A 19,540-nucleotide genomic window follows, 5' to 3' on the forward strand; every position below is an offset into this window, starting at 1 on the left:
GCCACCCCCCCACACACACACAGAGCCACCCACACAGAGTCTCACCTATAACTGAGTCTGCTTCTTGGAAAGCGGGGAAGAGGCGACCCTTTGATACCGACTCCAGCAGTTGGTGTCAATAAGGAGCAGATCCCACATTCCTTTCCATGCACTCACACTTCTAACTGCTCCTAAATGTCTGTGGAGGGCATGCCTGGTGGAGGGATGTAGAGGGAAAATGTTGCCTTCCTGGTGGCATTGGCCCCTTTCTGAAATGGATTCCTAGTGGTTCCCAGACACTTAACAGCTGCTGACCTATTCACATGTATACAGTCTGCAAATATGCGCTCCCTCCTTGCTGAGACAGAAACTGCAACATTTGGGGACAGACACTGTTGCTGAGGGACTGGTGCCAGCGTAGGGAGACAGGCAGACTCTTACTGGTGTAAGGACGGACATGGTGTTGGGGCAGACCTCAGTGGTGAGGATGGGCACTGGTGCTGCGAGGCATACACAAGTGTAGGTGGCGACATGACTTAATGTTTTGTCAGCATCTCGCCCACTGGAAAGCAGCCTCACTTCAGCCTTCTTTAAAACTGCAAAAAACTAGAAGTGGTTTTCAGAGGCTGGAATGTGGGGGACTCTCTTTTTGAGTCCGAGATTCAACCTTGCCACAGCCCACATACCCGTGCAGCTAGTGCATTAGCCCACTGAGTTGTCTCCGCCGCTAGCAATTCTAAACTTCTTCATGTAGTAGGCAAAAACTCAGTGATCTCTGGAGGAGAAGGTGTGATCAGTGCACACACGGTTTGATTTTTTTCTAAGAAGTATTTTTGCGATGCGTCAGAGATAGCAAGGGTTCGCGTTAAGCACCGTAACTAAATCTTCTGTTTGTTTTGATTGTGATCAAGTTGTGAAACACCTGAGCTGCATTTTCAAAAAGGATTACTCTTGGCCTTGAAAAGCTGCACTTGAACTGCCCCCAGGAAGGCTGTAATTGTCCTCTCAGTACCACAGACTGCGCGTTGGCGTGCACGACACTCCTTTCATCGCATACCTGACTGCACCCGGGCCGGTGCTTGTTGCCCAGTGTTGTGGCAACACCGTGCTGAACTTTGAGGAAGTGCCTATGCTATCTCCTACGAGACGTTATTGGCACCACACACAACACAATGAGTCACGGCCATCAAATACACATTTACATAACACAGGATTTGCAACTGCTAGCTCTGATTTGTTGTGCATATGAAATTGGTTTTACAGAGACGCTGCTGCCAATCTGGCGCCCTGCAGGCATTTCACTGGCCAACGCAAGGATACTTATTTTATCAGCATCGGAGGATGGGATGATCAGTTGGCCTGGAAAGATGTGATCAAGAGATCTGCAGGCACATTCGAATCACAACTAGAGGTTCTCATCATGGATATTAAGAAATGGTTTAGGGTGCCGTCCACACAGAGAAATATAGTGCAGTGGGTCAATGCATCTGTCATAGAAATATGCACTTGTGCACAGATTCCGTTGGGGGAGAATGGAGAGAGGAGAAGGAGGGCAAATGGAAGATTCATCTAATAAGTACCAAAGAGCCTAGACATTAAGATCACCTTTTATTGCAGCACCACAAAGCGGCAAGATTGCACACCATGCACTACTTAATGCACGTAATTGGCACATTTCACTTTCCATATTTCTGCATTTTTCACAAGTTTTTTTATTTTTATTTACCTTGTTTCTGAATATGTTGTAGTTCATTTTATTTTTGTAGCAAACTGGCGAAATTCAACTATCAACAAAAGCAAGTTTAAATGCAATTAACAAATATGCATACCCCCCATTGTCGAAGAAAGACGTCTGGGACAGCAGGAGGTTCTCTTAGCAGATAACATAAAATATACATCCGTGATATGGCATGGAAATAGCGCCCTTTGCACACACAATATACAGGTGCTTTAAAAACCATATTATATACTTGTAAGCACGGCGCCCCCACCTGAAGTCAGCGCCCGGTGCGGGGGCCCCGGTCGCACCGCCCTCTATACAACCCTTTCTTTGCTTTATCAATACGCATACTGCAGCCCTTTTTGTACTTCATCCTACAGACCCCTGCTGTCAATAATACTTAATATGTACTCTGTACATATCACACGTCACGGACTGTACTGTCCCAGGCCCCTAAATGGATTGTAAGCCGTAAACTGCAGTTCACGCACAGATCACGCAGCAACCTCTCAACCTCCCGAGCTATCCCCCACGCTTCCCTAAACCTCTTCCCTTTTTTTGTTACTCTTTATCGCCCACACGGTGATGGTGCGAGTCCCCACTGCTGTTTGGGGTGGGTTTGCGGGCGTGTAGAAGGAGAGCTTCCTGCCCCGCGGGTGTTAAAGGGGGGAGAAGCCCTTCTCTCTCGCGTGTGCCTCCAGCTGCTACCGAGTAAGAACCGGGACCCAGACTCACCTCAAGGTTGATTCACTGCTCCCGCCCGGCCCTCTTGGGACAAAGGGAGGTACTGCAGGGTGTATCTTTAAGTATTCCGGCAGCCTCCTTCACCGATGCAGGGGGTGAAAAGCGGGCTCGTCTGCTGTCCGTGTGTGCTCTGCTGGGGGGGAGTGGGGGCACTTTGCAGGGGTCAGGGGCATGGGGCGACACCCATGCTTGCTGTAAACACTGGCAACACAATAAGAGGAGTATTTTAAATGGCACAAACAGGGGCAGGGGCAGAGGCTCGAGGCTCACCTTCACTGCGGGGGAAAGAAAATGGCGGCTGCAGGCTTCCGATTTTTTCGGATTCGGGGGCGTGGTTTTGCTGTTTTGAGTGACAGACCACGTCACTGTCTAAAGAACAGCAAAACATACGCCCCCAAATCCGAAAAAGACGGAGCCTATTCGGAGGGACGGCTCTCTCCTCTAATGGCTGGCCTCCATTTAGGAAGCTAGCTAATTAGAGAGAGAAAAACAAAGAGGCGGGACAAATAGCCCACACTAAGTAACATAAATTCTCGGACTTCCGGTTCTGCCTTCGGCAGACCGGATATTACCTCGACCTAAAAATGAACAAAGGCTGCAGACTCGGGGACGGAGACTCTTCAGAGGCGACCACCACTTCGAGAGGTAGGCTGGGATCTTGGAGCACAGGTAGGTACCCCAAAGGAAGGCGCAGGGGGTTGCAGGGCGCCGGGTGCAGGGGTGTCTTTGGGTGTCGGAAAAGCTTACCCTCAGCTGGTCGCGGTTGGGGGGGGGCCTGGTTCTGAGTCTGCAGGCGTCGTCTGGGTCGTCGAGGAGGGTCTTTGGGCACTGGACTGCGGGTCCCAGTCGCCGGGGGGACGTCCTCGTGGTCTTGGATCACTTGGGCCGGGCTTGGCGGGTGCAGAGTAGGCTGGTCTGGAGCTTCCTGGCTGGCACCAGGGGTGTTGCAGCAGAGCCTCTGCTGATGGGAGTCCCAGTCTTTGAGAGGTTCGAGGCAGGCAGGTCCTCTGGGTGTCCCAAGGTTGCTGTCCGCTGGAGTCGCCGGGGTTTAGGCAGTAGCAGGTTCCATGATCGACAGGCCGGTAGGGCTGGGGCCAAGTCAGTTGTGGTCGTCCTGTTGTTAACAGCTGCACGGCGGGTCTTCTTTCTCTTGATCTTCTTTCTTCTTTTCGTATCGGGATCTGAGGAAGGAAGGTTAAGGGGGCCCTAAATACTGAATTTAGGGGCGTTACAGGTCGGGCAAGGGCAGGGACCAATAGGTCCCTGTCCTGGGGTGGGTACACCACCTAGCCAGCTCCTCTCATGTGGGAGGGGGGCAGGAGCCTAGCTGTGATTTGGCAGGGTTCCCCATCTTCAAGATGGCCGGAGCCCTGGGTCGTGCTTCACCTCGTCTCCCCCACCTGAGGGGTGGGGTTGGCACAGGCTGGCACCCCCCCCCCCTTCCTGACGTAGTTTTTCCCGCCAGTCTTCCCGCCAGAGTGGGGGTCAGGACTGCTGGGGGCCAGTTGCTGGGTACAGCAAATGGTCTGGAGAAGCTCATAGAGGCGGCATGCCTTTGAAGCTTCCCCCTGCCCATCCTGGGGGAGGAGACCTAGCACCTCGCCCAGGATGTGCATTGTTGCAGGCCCAGGAGAGCGGGGGGCTCTCCACCCAGGGGTCCAGCAACATGTCTGCTGTGTGGCAGCCTCTGCAGCCACTCAGCCCAGACGTGGATTGTAGGTTATGTTTTCAGGGGGCATCTCTAAGATGCCCTCTGGTGCATTTTACATTAAATCCCACACTGGCATCAGTGCAGGTTTAATGTGCTTAGAAGTGTGGTACCAAACTTGTCAGTCTTCAGTGTTGCCATTATGGTGCTGTGGAGTTCGTAATGACAATCTCCCAGCACCATATACTCTTAATGGCATCACTGCACTTACAGTGCCCAGGAATGGCCCTGGGTACTGTAGGGGCACAGGGCTCATGCACCTGTGCCCACACCTCTGGCATAGGGCACCCAGCTAGAGGGGTGACTGAAGTATGCCAGGGCAGTGGGTTCTGTGGGCATGGCACAGAGGGATGTGTGCCATGTCGACTCTGTGTTTAGTCCTGTACTTAGACACTCAGCCTGCAAAGGCAGTGTGTGGGTGTCAGGGTACAGGGCCCCTGTGGGTGGCCCAATAAGTGCTGCAGTCCTCAAGGGCCTTCTCTGGTCACCATGCCCTGGGTACCTAGGGTACCATTTACTAGAGGATGACAGGTGGCCAGAGATGCCAATTGGGTTTTAGTTTCAACACAGTTTTAGGGAAGGAACACAGGCCCTGGGTACCTGGTTGGCAGGAACCCAGGGCACACTCAGTCAAAGCACATCAGCAGTTCAGAAAAAAGTGGGGGCATACCAAGGCAAGAAAGATGGCACTTTCTCACACAGACCTCTCAGTTGGCTAAAGTAAATGAAAGGTGAAAATCCTAAACTGTTGAGGTGGTCCATCTCCCTACAGGGAATGGACTTTGTAGTGGAACACAGACCTGGGACTGCCAATGCAGATGGACTTTCCAGGTTCTCCCACTTAGAAAATGAAGACTCTTTAGGGAAAGGTTAGTCTCATCCTCTTTCGTTTGGGGGAGGGGAGGGGGGAAATGTTGTGTGAGAAAGTGCCCTCTTTCTGCATGGTTGCCCCACTTTTTGCTAAATTGCAGATGTACTTTGAGTGTGCCCTGGGCTTCTGCTAATTAGGTACTCAGGGCCTATGTTCTTTCCCTAAAACTATATTGAAGCCTAAACCCAATTACCATCTCTGGCTACAGGTCAGTCCCTGGTAAATGGTATCACAGGTATCCAGGGCACTGTGACCAGAGACCAGAGAAGGACTCTAAGGGCTGCAGCACGTATTATACCACCCTTAGAGGTCTTGTACCACTACACTCAAATACTACCTTTGCAGGCTGCGTGTTTTGGTGCAGAACAAAGTGAAGAGTCATCATGGCACACATCTCTGTGTGCCATGCCTACAACCCCATGCCCTGGCATAGGTCAGTCACCCCCTCTAGCTGGGTGCACTAGACCAGTGGTCGGGATACAGGTGCATGAGCCCTGTACCCCTACAGTGTCCAAGTCCTTTCTTAGACATTGTAAGTGCAGTGCTGCCATTAAGAGCATATGGTGCTGGGAGTTTGTCATTACGAACTCCGCAGCACCATAATGGCTACACTGAAAACTGAGAAGTTTAGTATCAAGCTTTCCAGCACATTAAACCCACACTGATGCCAGAGTGGGATTTAATGAAAAATGCACACAGAGGGCATCTTAGAGATTCCCCCTGAAAACTAACCTACCACTAGTGTTCAGGCTGAGTGGCTGCTTTCAGCTGCCACCACCAGACATGTTTCTGGAGCCCTGGGTCGAGAGCCTGCTGCTCTCTGGGGCCTGAAACCATGCACATCCTGGGACGCCGCCTTTGTGAGCTTCCCCAGGCCACTTGCTGCTTTCAGCAACTGGTCCTCACTAGTTCTGACCCCTACCTTGGGCGGGAGAACTGATGGGAAAAAAAGTGAGGAAGAGAGGTGTGCCCACCTCTGCCAACTCCACCCATCAGGTGGGGGAGGCGAGGTGAAGCACAACTCTCAGTTCACACCATCTTGAAGTTGGGGGGACTCAGCCAACCAGGGACAGGCTCATACCTCCCTCTCACCAGAGGGTGGCATAATAGAGGGTGTACCCACCCCGGGGAAGGGACCCATTGGACCCTGCCTTTTACCTACCTCTAACACCCCTAAATCTAGTATTTAGGGGCACTCCTGAACCTTGCTTCCTCAGACCAGAAGAAACTACAAGAAGGACCGAACAGCCGTGCAGCAGCTAACAAGAGGAAGACGCCCACTGACTTAGCCCCAGCCCTACCGGCCTGTCTCCACCTCGAACCTGCAACAATAAACGAAAGAGGCACCCTGAAAAAGTGAAATGGGTGGGGAAGAAACCAGGGAAATAGAAACTATTAAAACACACAAAACTTTCCTCACACATGTTCATCTAACATTGGCAATAAGTCCATAAATTAGAAAAACCCACAGATCAAAAATATTTTTATAAAAGGATTTTTAGTACATTTATTTATCAAAATATATCTTTCTTCATAATTTTCTTCATTTTCATATACAATGCATAAGACATTACAGAAATTCAGTAAAACAAAGCAAAAGCCCAGCACAATGATATTGTAGGGTACCTATTAGCAAATAAACATGTAACCACCCCAACCACCACATAAGGAAAACTAACAATGAACTGAACAAAACAAATTATAACAGAATACAGTACATAAAACAAGAATAACAAAAGCAGACAAAAAAAAGAAGCGCCGAAGCGTGTTTCGGAGATCCCATGTATATCAACAAGCTCCTTCTTCAGGGCGCAAATTATTTATATTACAGATAATCATCATCTTGACTTTAAACACATATTCAAATAGATAACTGGCTTCGTTCACAATAGAGCACTGGTTTGGGATGAAATCCAATGCAAGTAAGAATTAGGTGAGCACAGGCGGTTCATACGTCATCCAGGCAAGGTTACTGAGACCGTTTCGCAAAAACCCTAAGAGGAAGCCAAAGAAGTAGAACGGGTAAATTGCTGCAATGAATGAGGCGTAGGCAATTCCTATATCTAAAAAGCCACAATTGGTGTAGAGACAAATGTAATAAATATATTTAATGCATTTGATATAAGTGCTAGCACGTCCAACAGTCAGTTAATTGGACTCGGTACCACGGAGGGATACGGCCATCATGTGCACAGTCATAGTCCTGCAGTCCTTAATCCTGTAACACGGGGGTCCAAAGTTGTATACACGACCTTGAACCTCGAACCTACACCTGCGTAATTCCGGTGTGGCCTGCAGCCAGCAACCTCGACATCCCTGGAGGACCTGCCTGTCTTCATTCACAAAGAGTTTGTCTCCGGTAAAAACCGAATTTGTTCATCTGCAACCTCTGGCCTTGGCCGGAAACCGAGAATCCGCACCACTCTGCATCTGCTGTCCACGGCCCGAGCTCAAGTAGGCAAACACCACGAGGAGGTCACACCAGCGATCCTGACAAGAAATCCGGTGACCCCTGACCAGCCTCCTGTAGTATAGTTCCTATTGTACCCTTCATGCAAGCCCTGCGCTGTTTACGGATAACATATACTGTGGGTCTGGTGGTAGACTGACTCTGTACACCCCCGCCGAATATGTTAGCCTATGTTTTGCATTAGCTAGCTCGCAGTCCCACTAGTATCTCCTATTCTCAGAGAGATTAGTTTTTGGCAACCTCAGAACACAACAAACCCTGATTCCTCAGACTCGTGTTAACAGTATACTATTTTTCACCCTGTCACTCGTGCTTGCTTGTTTTGTTCTCAGAGAGATACACAGAAGAAACAGTCGGGCGTGTGTACAATAAGAATTTATTGTACCGTTGTTCTTCTCATGTAAAACAAATGTGCTGCTATAACTGTGACACAGTAGCAGAGATATAGAATCAGCAGTACAGTGAATACAAAGGAATAGTATTGTTCTACTATTCTGACATAGTCCTGAACACATACATTAATATAAAAACGATTTTACTTGCCTGTTTTCAGGAAAAGTCCCATATAGTATCTCTGTGTAAGCCTAGTAATCTCAAAAGTTAATTACCTTCTTTTTTACTAAAAAGCCTATTCAAGTCGATTTACTGCATTTACCAAGTATTGCCTTTCTCTGCATCAATACTGCAAACCAAATCAAAGTGCATATACAATTATCCTTCAAACTGCATTTCAATTGCATTACTACTGTAAAGTATGTATTGCTTACCTGTGCCAGGCTTGCTTGGTTTTAGGCAATAAAGTATGAAAAGAATATTTTTATACCAAAACAATTGGTCTGAAGTTCAGTCTTTGAGTGTGTGAACTCATTTGCTGATTGAGTGTGTACAACAAATGCTTAACACTGTCCTTTGAGTTTGCCTTACTGCTCAACCCTACTACCACAAATAGAGAGTAAGGTTCTATCTAACTTTATCTCTGCCTACCTTTGTGGTTGCACTGGACTTCGTGCACACTATACGTCACTTAGAGCCAGCCTCCTGCAAATGGCTATATTGGTGATTGATTGGCTGACTATCTCTGTGGTTGTCTGGATGTGTGTGTGTGTCTGTCTGTCTGTGTGTCTGTCTGTCTGTCTGCCTGCCTGCCTGCGTCAGTGAGTGCATGTGTGAGAAGCGGTATGGGGTAGTGAGTGCATATGTGAGAAGCGGTATGGGGTAGTGAGTGCATGTGTGAGAAGCGGTATGGGGTAGTGAGTGCATATGTGAGAAGCGGTATGGGGTAGTGAGTGCATGTGTGAGAAGCGGTATGGGAGAGGGAGTATCAGTATGGTTGTGTCAGTATGGGTCAGTAACTGTGTATATGAAAGACAGTATAGGTGAGTGCCTGGGTATATGAAAGACAGTATAGGTGAGTGACTGGGTATATGAAAGACAGTATAGGTGAGTGACTGGGTTTATGAGTGACTGTATGTGTGAGTAAGTGAATGTGAGACTGTATATGGATGACTACATACTTCTGTCAGTGACTGTATAGGTGAATGAATGTGTTACTATTTGTATGAGCAAGTGGATGTGTATGTAACTGTTTGGGGTTAGTACGTACCGGTATGATTGACAGTATGGGTGCGTTTGTAGGTGTGTGAGTAGTTCTATGGGTGGCTCATTCAGTGTGTGAGTGCCTGTATGGGTATATGCATGGATATGTCAATGGCTGTATTGGTGACTCAGCGGGTGTATGAGTGACAGTATGGGTGAGCAAGTGGATATTTCTGTAGATCAATGAATTAGTGAGTGGCTCTGTAAGTACTGGTATGGATCTGTCAATGGGTTTGTGAATGGTTGTGTGGGAGTGGCAGTGAGCGTTTAAAAGATTCTATAGGGGTATGAGGGGGTGCGTCAGAGATGTGGATGATGTCATCACTGATTAGATTTGAGATGTCATCAGGGATGTCACTGACCATGTCATGAGTGATGTAATATGGGAGGACATAAGCAGTGCATTGGGGGGTGCAAGTTATAGTTAACTCATGTTACGATAACGGCTGAATTTCTCTGGTTTTGTATGAGTGAAATGTCAGTCTAACTATAACATCCCTGTAACCTTTGGTTTTTCTAGTGAATTTTTAACGTTTTTTACATTCTATTTGCTAACTATAATGTCCCTGTAACCTCTTTTGTTTTTTAGTGAATTTCTAAGGTTTTTTAATGAGCAGTCATGTTTGCAGAGTGGTGGAGAACGGGGGCAGGTGTAGGAGAGTAGGGTCTGCTTCCTATGGTCACCCCCACTTTTTGCTTTTGCTTCTCTGGTTTTCGACTTAGATGTGGCTGTGGGCCTGCTGATAAGACCCACAGCCCACATGCACTCTCTCTAAATTTACACCATGTACTCTAGGTACATCCACAATTTGGAATTGGTTCACTTTATCAGCTCCTGTACAAGTGTACCCTAGGTACTCAGGGCATAGGTGTAACCAAGGCCTACCAGGGGCTGCAGCATGTATTATGCCACCCCTGGCTGGCAATCCAAACTGACACAACTGGCTGATCACTCAGCTGGGGCAAGGTCGTGTAATCACCCCTTGCTTAGATATAGTATTCCTATATCTAACCTTATATATAGACACATATGCACCTATAAGTCACTCCTATGGCAGGCCTTAACAATCTTGAAGGCAGAGTGCTTGGTTTTATGTGAGATGGTGCTCTAGCATGAGCTGAGCCTGTCTGCAGCTTTCGGAACCATGTCCTTAGAGCTGTTCTATGATATCGCCATACCATATACTCTTAAATGCATTATAATCCTCGCGGTTAAATGCTAACTTTGGTTTGGCTTTATCCAAACATGTCGTGTAAGGTGTCATACGCTTTGGAATACTACCCCCTCGCCAATTCCTGCGGCGGGGGTAGCAATCCACCCTTCTAGAGGGAGAAGACATGTTGTTGCTGACTATCCCGGTTAAAGTTGACCAGAGCCCCAGCGTCACAAAATGGACGCTGCTGCCACTGACACAAGTCTGGCCTCCTGCTGCTGGGAGTCCTTCCAGTCACGGAGGTTTGGACAATAGGTCTCCTGCCTGGGGAGGTGCGAGCACCACCCCAGACATGACTTTGTGTATTGGGACAGGGAGGGCTGGATAGAATGAGACACTGCCTGGGGCACACTAGGTGCTCCTTGCATACCCCAGTTCAAACCGGTTGCTGGGGCACTCCAGCCCCAGCTCTGACGCGAAACTGGACAAAGAAAAGGGGGTGTAACCACCCCCCTTCCTGGTCCCACCCATAAGAGGGACCTAGAAAGTAATCCAGCCCCTTTTAGTTGTATAAAGGTAGGAGCTGAGTCCTGAGACTTTAGATTAATCCTGAATCGAAACTTGACACGAAACTCTGGACCTTCGACGTTCTGCTGAAGCTGAAGACTGAAGTATCTCCCTTGTGGCCAAGGAGTGACCACCATGGGCAACCAGGCACCATCCAGCAAATTAACGGCTTGCTTTGTCGACGTTCCTGCCGGAACCCGAGCACAGAGCCTGACAAGACCCAGACTTCCAGACCTCTCTGACTCTCGCTTCACGACTGCAGCATTGCTGAGATCCGTGGAGGCGACGAGACACGTGGGACCGGACATCTTGGAAAGCCTGCAACTTGCTAACTGTGCAGCTCCTGAGGTATCCTCGAAGCTGTGCACTGGGGATTGAGAAGCTCCGAATCCGAGCTCCACCTGCACCGAAGATCAGCCCTCCACACTCCACGAGTTCTGCGCGGGGCCCTTCTGCTTGTGTTCTGCTCGACGCGTTGTCCGGTTGCTGGCCCGTTGGTAGCCTCTGTGACAACAATCCGTTTGAACCACCTCGCTGGTCTGGTTGCTCCAGACTGGCCCCTGCCTCCCTGCAAAGGTGAGGCACCTCAGAACTTGCTGGTCTGCACCAGAAGCCTTCTTTGAATCCTGTGTAGGTTGCCTTTGCCAAGGCTTGTTGACTCCAATCCGGCAGTCGACCCCTCCATCTGCGAGAACCTTCGTGGGACAGCTCACCTCCAGCATCTGGTCGTCCTCGACGCCTCCTGGTCCGCGTGGCTGAAGAGACAAGCTTCAAGACAGCACCTGATTGCTCCTCAATGTCGTCTGGTTCTTTCCTGGTACCACCCGGTCACTGGCTAGTGACCCAGACTCTGTTCCCTCTGCTTTCAGGTCCCTTGGATCCACCCGGACATCTTCCTCCTGGTCGCCTGCAGCATCTTTCTCCAGGTCTCCATAGGATCCAACGACGAAACCCGGCACATCTTCACACCTATGCACCCTCCGTCCGTGGGTGAGGTAATGCGAATACTTTGGTGCTCCCAAGGGTATTGACTATCCAAGTGTCTAGGTTTTTAGTTGTTTCCTCCTAGCTAAACCGGAAGTGTCCTAACTCCTTCTTTTTCTAACTTCTAAGTTCCCATTGACTTTGCATTGACTCACGCGTGCGTGTAAAGACACTGCACGCGCCGCCTGTGGGCCTCCTACTTCTAAACTAAGGTTCAGATAGTGTAGCCCCAGCGAATCTCTAGGCCCTAGGCCTTTCCTTTTCTCGTGACGTGGTACTTATACCACTTTCTTAATATATGATTTGCTTCGCCCCTAGGGCCTAACTGTAAATTGTGCAACTTAACGTATCCTGACTAAGTATCTTGTGATGTGCTTTGGCCTCTGATCTCATAAAGAGTTCAGAGGAGTGTATTAGTAAATAAATACATATATGTTTTATATATATCTTGTGTGGTGTCCTTTCATTTGATATTCGAGGGGTTACATATGGTAAAACAGCTGGCTTTACACGCCCTCAAGAGTCTTTTAGCCTAAGACTGTTCTGTCCACGCTACCACTAGGATAGCTGGTCTATAAGGTTGACTTACAACCATCACCATAAGGGTTGTTTGGACTGGTGCAAGGTGTTCACTAGAATAGTGAACATCATATACCAGGCCAACTTCTCACAGCAGGGTCTCAGGAATTCCGCTGCGTGGGACTTACAGGAGGTACCAGGAGGGCTTCATGGCCCCCAAGGTCCTTTAGGAGTAAAGTGGACTTTATCCCCAACCAGTAGTGCGACAGGAGGCGCGTTTACATAGCGGCGGGGAAAGGTGGCTTAGCCTCCGAAGACCTCTTAGCAATCCCAATGTGTGGGAATTACTGGGGGTAACACTAGGGGTAGTTGGCCCCTAAGCACCTTCAGCAGCGAAGGGGACTTCACCCCCAACCAAGAGCACACCAGGAGGAGCATTTGCAGAGTAGTGGAGAAAGAGGGCGGGCTTCCAGCGAGTTGCAGGCTTTGTTTTTTTGTTATTTTAGGAAGGGACTGTGTGGTCCCCCTTTCCTTGACCCTTTGGGCCCCGGTGACCCCCTTCCCCCAGGGCCTGGCCCATTTTTAATTTATTTTTTAATTAAAATAAAACGGGAAGGGGCCGATATATGCCCCAGGGACCCCATCCCCTAGGGCTGGACCTTTGTCTATATTTATATTTTTAAAGGGGAGGGGGCTGTGTGGCCCTGGGGAACCCATCCCCTGTGGCCTGGCCATTTTCTAAATTGTATTTTCAAGGGGAGGGGGTTCATGCACCCCCCTCCTGGGCCATTCTCGACCCCAGTAACCCCATCCCCCGGGGCCAGGCCATTTCTTTTTTTTGGTATATTCTTTAAAGGGAGGGGGGCTGCGCGGCCCTTCTCCCCACGCTGGCTCCCAACACTCCCTGGTTGAAGTGTTTGTAGCTAATCGGATGTCTGCATGAGATTGGAAGGGTTCCTGGAGCCTTCATGTCCCTAGATATCCCACTTTTTTATTTTAAATATCTCAAAAACTACTGAACGGATTTACATCAATTCACAAAAAGGTCACTTTCCGAACCAACCGCTATCTTTCTGTCCAATTTGGTGTAATTCCGTTCAGCGGTTCGGGCTGTAGTTGTGTCTAAAATTCCTATGGGAATTTGTAAGGGTAACACACTTATTTAGACATCCCCCCACTTTTTTTGCTCCTGCTCGAGGGATTGCCCCAAAACTTTTCATGCACAACAAGATCCAACTTGACTCTTGTTATGGAAATGTTCGTGAAGATTCATCAAACGAGGAAAACTATATAGGCAAGTCAAAAATATATATATTATGCCTATTTGATTCATCATTATGGGAAATAGTACTATGGTAGTTCAGGAGGACTATTTCCCTTATTTGTAAATCCTCTTTGTGAATTGGCTCCAAAATATTGAGCTCCTCTTAGGAAAAGTACAGTGAATGTACAGTCCTTTCTTTGTACTAAATGCATGTGTTTATTTCGTGAATCTTCCCATTTTAGATGTTTTGTGGCGAATTGTGTAAAAAATGTATGAGTCTTATGAATTAGCACTACAGAATTACTCTTTCGTGTACTCTTGAATGCCTTTGTGAATTGGCACCATATATTTTACCGATCACTTGACACTTCTGCAAGATCCCATAAACACACTCACAGGTATTGCAGACACTGCTGCAACAGGCGTAATGATAAACCTCTTCTAATATCCTCTAAGAAGGCAATATTGGGTAAAAGTATGCAACACAAACTGTTATGATATGTCAACTTCTGGTTGCTGCCAGAGGGGGGTTGCTGATTCATGGAGAAATGAAGACGTTAGATACCTCATTACGCAACAGGGATGCAGAGCCTTCTGGCAGTCAGACATCTAACTTGTTTGCCTTGGGAATTCCAGGCAATATTTGGCTAAAGCGGTTTTCCTTTTTATTAAGGTTTATGCTTGTAAAGAAAAGATGTTAAGTGTGCCCCAAGAGGTTAAGCTCTGCAATACCTTTTATATCATGAAATGTCGAATGACCCCATCTCATATTCAATAAACTTTAGACAATCTGAAATGCAGCCACCAAAGAGCTGCTCAACCTCTAGTGTGAACCCACATCACACCTTCCATCATTTCTCTGCATTAGCTTTCAGTGTTTAGACAGAGCACATTTAAAGTAGTGTGTGTAGCTCACTGAGCAGTGCCGGTGACTACACTGCTTTCTTTCTTCAACAAGAGCTCAACATCTATCGCCAAGCTAGCCCCTGCACTCAAGGTTTGCCCGTTTACTTTCTTTGCAGTGTGTCAAAAACACAAACAGGTGGACCCTGCTTCTCCAGCGAGTCTGCCAAACTTTGGAACTCAATGGCAGTTTAGATAGAGCAGTAACAACTATCGCCAATTCCAGATGCAAGTATAGTTCTTACCAGCATAATAACCTCTATACTCGAGCCAGAAACTGGCGGGGAAAGTCATTTTGGGGAGGATCTCTCAATGGGTGGACGATAACCATATCCTGTCCGATATGCAAGCTGGGTTCCGTTCAGGTACAGGAACTATCGAACAGGTCTTTAGGCTCCTGTTACTATACTGGAAGGTGGTGGAACTGGGCAAAGGCAGTCTTTATTTGGCCTTCATTGACCTAAAGACTGCCTTTGACCTGGTACCTAGGGAGGAACTTTGGAGGGTGCTTCACGGACTAGGGATGCCCCCGTATATACTAAATCTCCTTATTAAACTGCACACCGACACCTATGCCCAGGTCAGATGGGGGCTGAACGGGGAAAAGACCGATAAGATCAGGGTCGAGAGGGGTGTAAGGCAGGGTTGTGTCCTGGCCCCTACCCTATTCTCCCTCTATATTAATGGAGTGGTAGATCATCTACTCGGCGAACCAGCAGACGCTCCCACTCTGGGAGGCGTAAAAATTCCAACTTTGCTGTTCGCCGACGACACCCTCCTCATCTCTAAAACCCCCCAAGGTCTCCAGACACTTCTGAACCGCTTTCAGGACTTTTGCACCACCAAGGGACTTGTCATCAACGTGGAAAAAACCAAGTACCTAGTTATGCACCCACCACGCAAACTTGGCCGCCCTCCCATTCTGAACTCCATACCCCTTGAAAGAGTGGCAGAATTCGACTACTTGGGAATTCGACTTAACGACGCGATGAGCTGGACCGCCCACATCAATAAAATGACAATGGCCCATAAAAGGGTGGGGGGGGCCCTCCTCAAGGAGTTCAACAACTCAACAAAACACTGTGTTGCCCCTCTACTAGATATATACAAAGCACGTGCGGTCCCTGCGTCACTCTATGGAGCAGAACTGTGGCGCCTGGGCAAAGTGGACTCACTGAGCAAGGCCGAAAACAAATTCATCAAAGATCTCCTTGCCATCCCATCAAGTAGCCCGACCATCCCAGTGCTCATGGATACTGGCTGCAAAGCTATAAGGGATCAGGCCCGTCTTCGACCCCTCTTGCTCTGGGCTCGTCTGTGGAGGGTGCCTGAGCTAAAATCTTATGCCAATGGTCTAGCTGAGGTGATGCACTCCGACGGTTGGCATAGCATTAAATGGCTGAAGGACATTAAACATCTTTTAGGGGACTTAGGCCTGGATTCCTGCTGGCATAGCCACTCCGCTCCCCCGAAGGAGACCTTAAAAAAACTCTTTTGGGAGTGGGTTTGTGTGAAGCGCATCAGTAGCCAGCGGCACTGCAAAACCACCGCAGCTTTTCTGTTGTTAAAAGATGCTGTCACCTATGAGCCGTACATGGACATAATAACAATTGCCATGGATCGGTCCTTGTACATCAAATTCCGGTTAGGAACCCTACCCTTGGCCGACTTTTGCTCCAGGTGGAATAAATCCCAGCCCCCATCATGCTTCTGCGCTCTTTGTCCCGATAAACCAGAGACGGTGCCACACTTTCTTTTTGAATGCCCGGACTATGGTCGCCCCAGATCACGTTGGCTTGGTCCTATCTGCAGAGAACTGGGTACCCGTCAGTACTCTGTTGCCCTCCGGATTCTTTTAACCAACACAGCCCCTCCCATTGTTTGTGCTGTTGCTAAGTTTTTAAAATGGGCTTGGTTGATTAGACTTAGAAGACTGTCCATATCAATTTAATCCTTTTTTTAAATTAATTTATGCTGACCTAATGTGTTTTATTCCTATATCAAATGTACAGTCATACTTTTTTTCGACATGCTGTTTTTATCTTTTGTACTGCTTTTATGATATATGCATATCGAAATAAAGCAATCAATCAATCAATCAATAACCTCTATATGCAGAGTTTGATAGATACAATTAAACTGTTATTTTACATTGATTTATATAGCGCAGTAATCAGCTAAAGGGTATCCAGGCGCTTGGGCAGGTGTGAGGGTTTGTGGTCCCGAAGGTGCTTATACGAAGGAGCATCTTGCTGAACTCAAGAAAAGAGGAGGAGTCACTGATGTCTTGAGTGCGATGTTGGAGAATGAGCAACCTCTTGTTTTGCTTTTGTGGATGTGGGGAATGAGTGTGAGTGAGGCAGAGCGTAGGTATCTGGTGGGGGTGGGTTGGTGAAAGTGTATGCGGCTATTCAAGTATTCTGGTCCTGCGGGGGGGGGGGTGTGTGTGTGTGTGTGTGTGTGTGTGGGTGTAAGTGTGTGTGTAAGTGTGTGTGTAAGTGTGTGTAAAGTTTTAATTGGCTGCGCTTGTGAATGGGGAGCCGGTGAAACTTCCTGAGGTGCAGTATGATGTGGGTGCCCCGTGGGTGGTAGAGTGAGTTTTGCAGTGGTATTCTGGATGGTCTGGGGTCTGTGTAGGAGTTGTTTGAAGATTCCTTCCTAGAGTGTTGCTGTTGTCCAGCCTGCTGATGATGAGTGCCTACATGACCATTTGTCTGCTTTTCTGAGGCAACCATTTGCAGATTTTTGTACATCATGCCTAGGATGTGGAAGCAGAAAGTGTACACTATGTTGACTTGAGCCTTCATGTTGAGCGTGTCATCTAGGATGGTCCCTAGATTTATTGCGTGGTTTGTGGGTTTGGGTGTTGGTCCTAGCTCTGACAGCCACCAGGTGGAGTCCCATGGAGATGTCTTGTTGTCACAGACCAGTATTTTATGTCTTACCTGAGTTGATCTGCAGGCAGTTAGTTTGCATCCAATCTCCTATCATGATCATGCTGTTGGTGAAGTTGGTTCTTGCTGTGGTTGTTTTGTCAGGGACTGGATGAGGTGGGTGTCAACGGCGTAGGCGATGACAGTGATGTCTTGTGATCGGATGATGTTGGCGAGCGGTGTCCTGTATATGTTGAAAAGAGTGGGGCTGAGGGGCGATCCCTGTGGGACTCCACATATCAGTTTTTAGCCGGGTCTGGTGGCTCAGTGGACTAATGTGTCCATTGGAGGCGCCTGTGTTTGACCTCATGGTCACAGGTTCAAATCCTGGCAGGTCCACTCAGCCTTTCATCCATCTGAGGTCGATAAAATGAGTTCCATTGAGCTGGGTAACAATGAACATCTGTTATTCAGCGCCAAGAGACCTCTGGGTGAACGTGCGCTTTACAAATACACATGTTATGTTATGTTTCTTGGTCTCTGATGTGGTGAAGGATAGCAGCCTGATTCTTTGGGTTCTTCCTGTGTGGAAGGAACAGATCCATATGATGGCGGCTCTTTGTCAGTCTTGTGGAGTCTTCTGATAAAGGTGTTTGGGAGACAGTGCTAAAGGCAGCAGAGAGGTTGAGCAGGACGAAGGTCGCTGTTTCTCCTTGGTCCAGGATGATTCGATTGTCATCAGTGCCTGCAATGAGTGCTGTTCCGGTGCTGTGGTTCTGTCTGAATCCTGATTGAGTGTTCTCCAGAAGATGTTGAAGTTTGAGGTGGGTTGTCAGTTGCTTATTGAGGACCTTCTCAATTACTTTGGCTGGATAGGGAAACTGGGAGATGGGCCGAATGTTGCTCAGTTGATTCAGGTCGACTGTGAGCTACTTGGGGAGGGTCTGGATTTTGCATTCATCCTGGAATGTGGTGGACGTGATGGAGGTGTTGTTGATGTGGGTCAGGGACTTGCCTATTGGTGATGTTCCCAGGTTGTAGATGTGGTAGGGGAATGGGTCGGTTGGGGCCACTGAGTGGATGGCCTACATGATTGCCACTGTCATTTCTGGTGAGGGATATGCATTTGGCTTGGTCAGCTGCATCCCACTCACATTCTCTGCAACAGTACATGCTTAGGGGCTCTGATGCTTGCTGTTCCACGTTTGGAGCATGCCTCTGAACATCATGCACCTTAACCAACATTCTTGAGTCGGTCATCCTAAACTCAACAACTTCCCAACCAAACACTCAAAAAGAGTTCTCAGCTACCAATGCAAATCTGAGCGATTTGCAGCCTCGTCAGGGGAATGAAGTGCTATACAAATGTGACCGTGTATTACAAAAAATGGAAGTTTCAAAGTTTTCCCCCTCTCAAAAATAATTTCTTTTTCCTATGACGCTGATATATCCTTTAATAGTTCACTATAACTGTTAATTGCTGTTAGCATTAGCTCCTTATTAGCATTTAAGAATGTTTTCTGTTACTCATAAAGGAATGTAGGATACTAGCATGGTAGGTTCACTGTAGTAGGACATTTATTTATTAATTTTAGATTATTTATCAAACTAAACAAACGTTCCAAAAAGTGGTCTTCAGCATAAAGAAGCAGTGTCTTTTGCCTAGATAAGGATTTAAATACCATAACTATGTTCTAGTGAAAAGTGCGGCTGGTGCTAAATGTGCTGTTTCAACATTCTAATTGTATCTTCTCTACATCATAATGCTTTTGCAGGCGTTCTCCTTCCAGAACTGGTGGTCTCCATAATCCTCCTTCTCAGCAAAAATGCAGGCTTGATGCAAGAGGCGGGTGCCATTACGTTATTGGCGGGCCTATTGGATCATCTGGACAAGTTTAACCAACTTGCTCCTGGCAAAGAACGGGATGACAATGAAGATTTAGCATGGCCTGGAATCATGGGTATGTTTGTTCTAGTAGGAGATGGTGGTGTAGGTGAAAACAGTTGTACTTTAATCGTACATTGATATAAATGTTTGTGTTGCTGATTGTGAGATGAAATGAAAGCATTGAATTCCTTAGTGCAGCTTTTCCCAGTGGTGGTTTGCGAAAGTCTAAGCAATAAATTAAGATGCCTTTAAATTCTGTATTTATCTTGCCACATTCGCTGCGCCTCAAAGTAGGTGAAA

At 47.7% G+C, this 19,540-nt stretch overlaps 1 protein-coding gene across 1 annotated transcript in view; it reads left to right on the top strand.

The window, feature by feature from the left end:
* HERC2 (HECT and RLD domain containing E3 ubiquitin protein ligase 2) overlaps window positions 1-19,540 on the top strand; it is a 1,611,099-nt gene that overhangs the window by 297,182 nt on the left and 1,294,377 nt on the right. Inside the window, 1 exon segment of the mRNA XM_078658234.1 lies at window positions 19,128-19,313. Within this exon segment, the coding sequence (XP_078514360.1) occupies window positions 19,128-19,313 (186 nt within the window).

Source organism: Lissotriton helveticus, chromosome 8 (assembly GCF_964261635.1).
Source record: "Lissotriton helveticus chromosome 8, aLisHel1.1, whole genome shotgun sequence".
In the NCBI taxonomy this organism is placed as follows: Eukaryota; Metazoa; Chordata; class Amphibia; order Caudata; family Salamandridae; genus Lissotriton; species Lissotriton helveticus.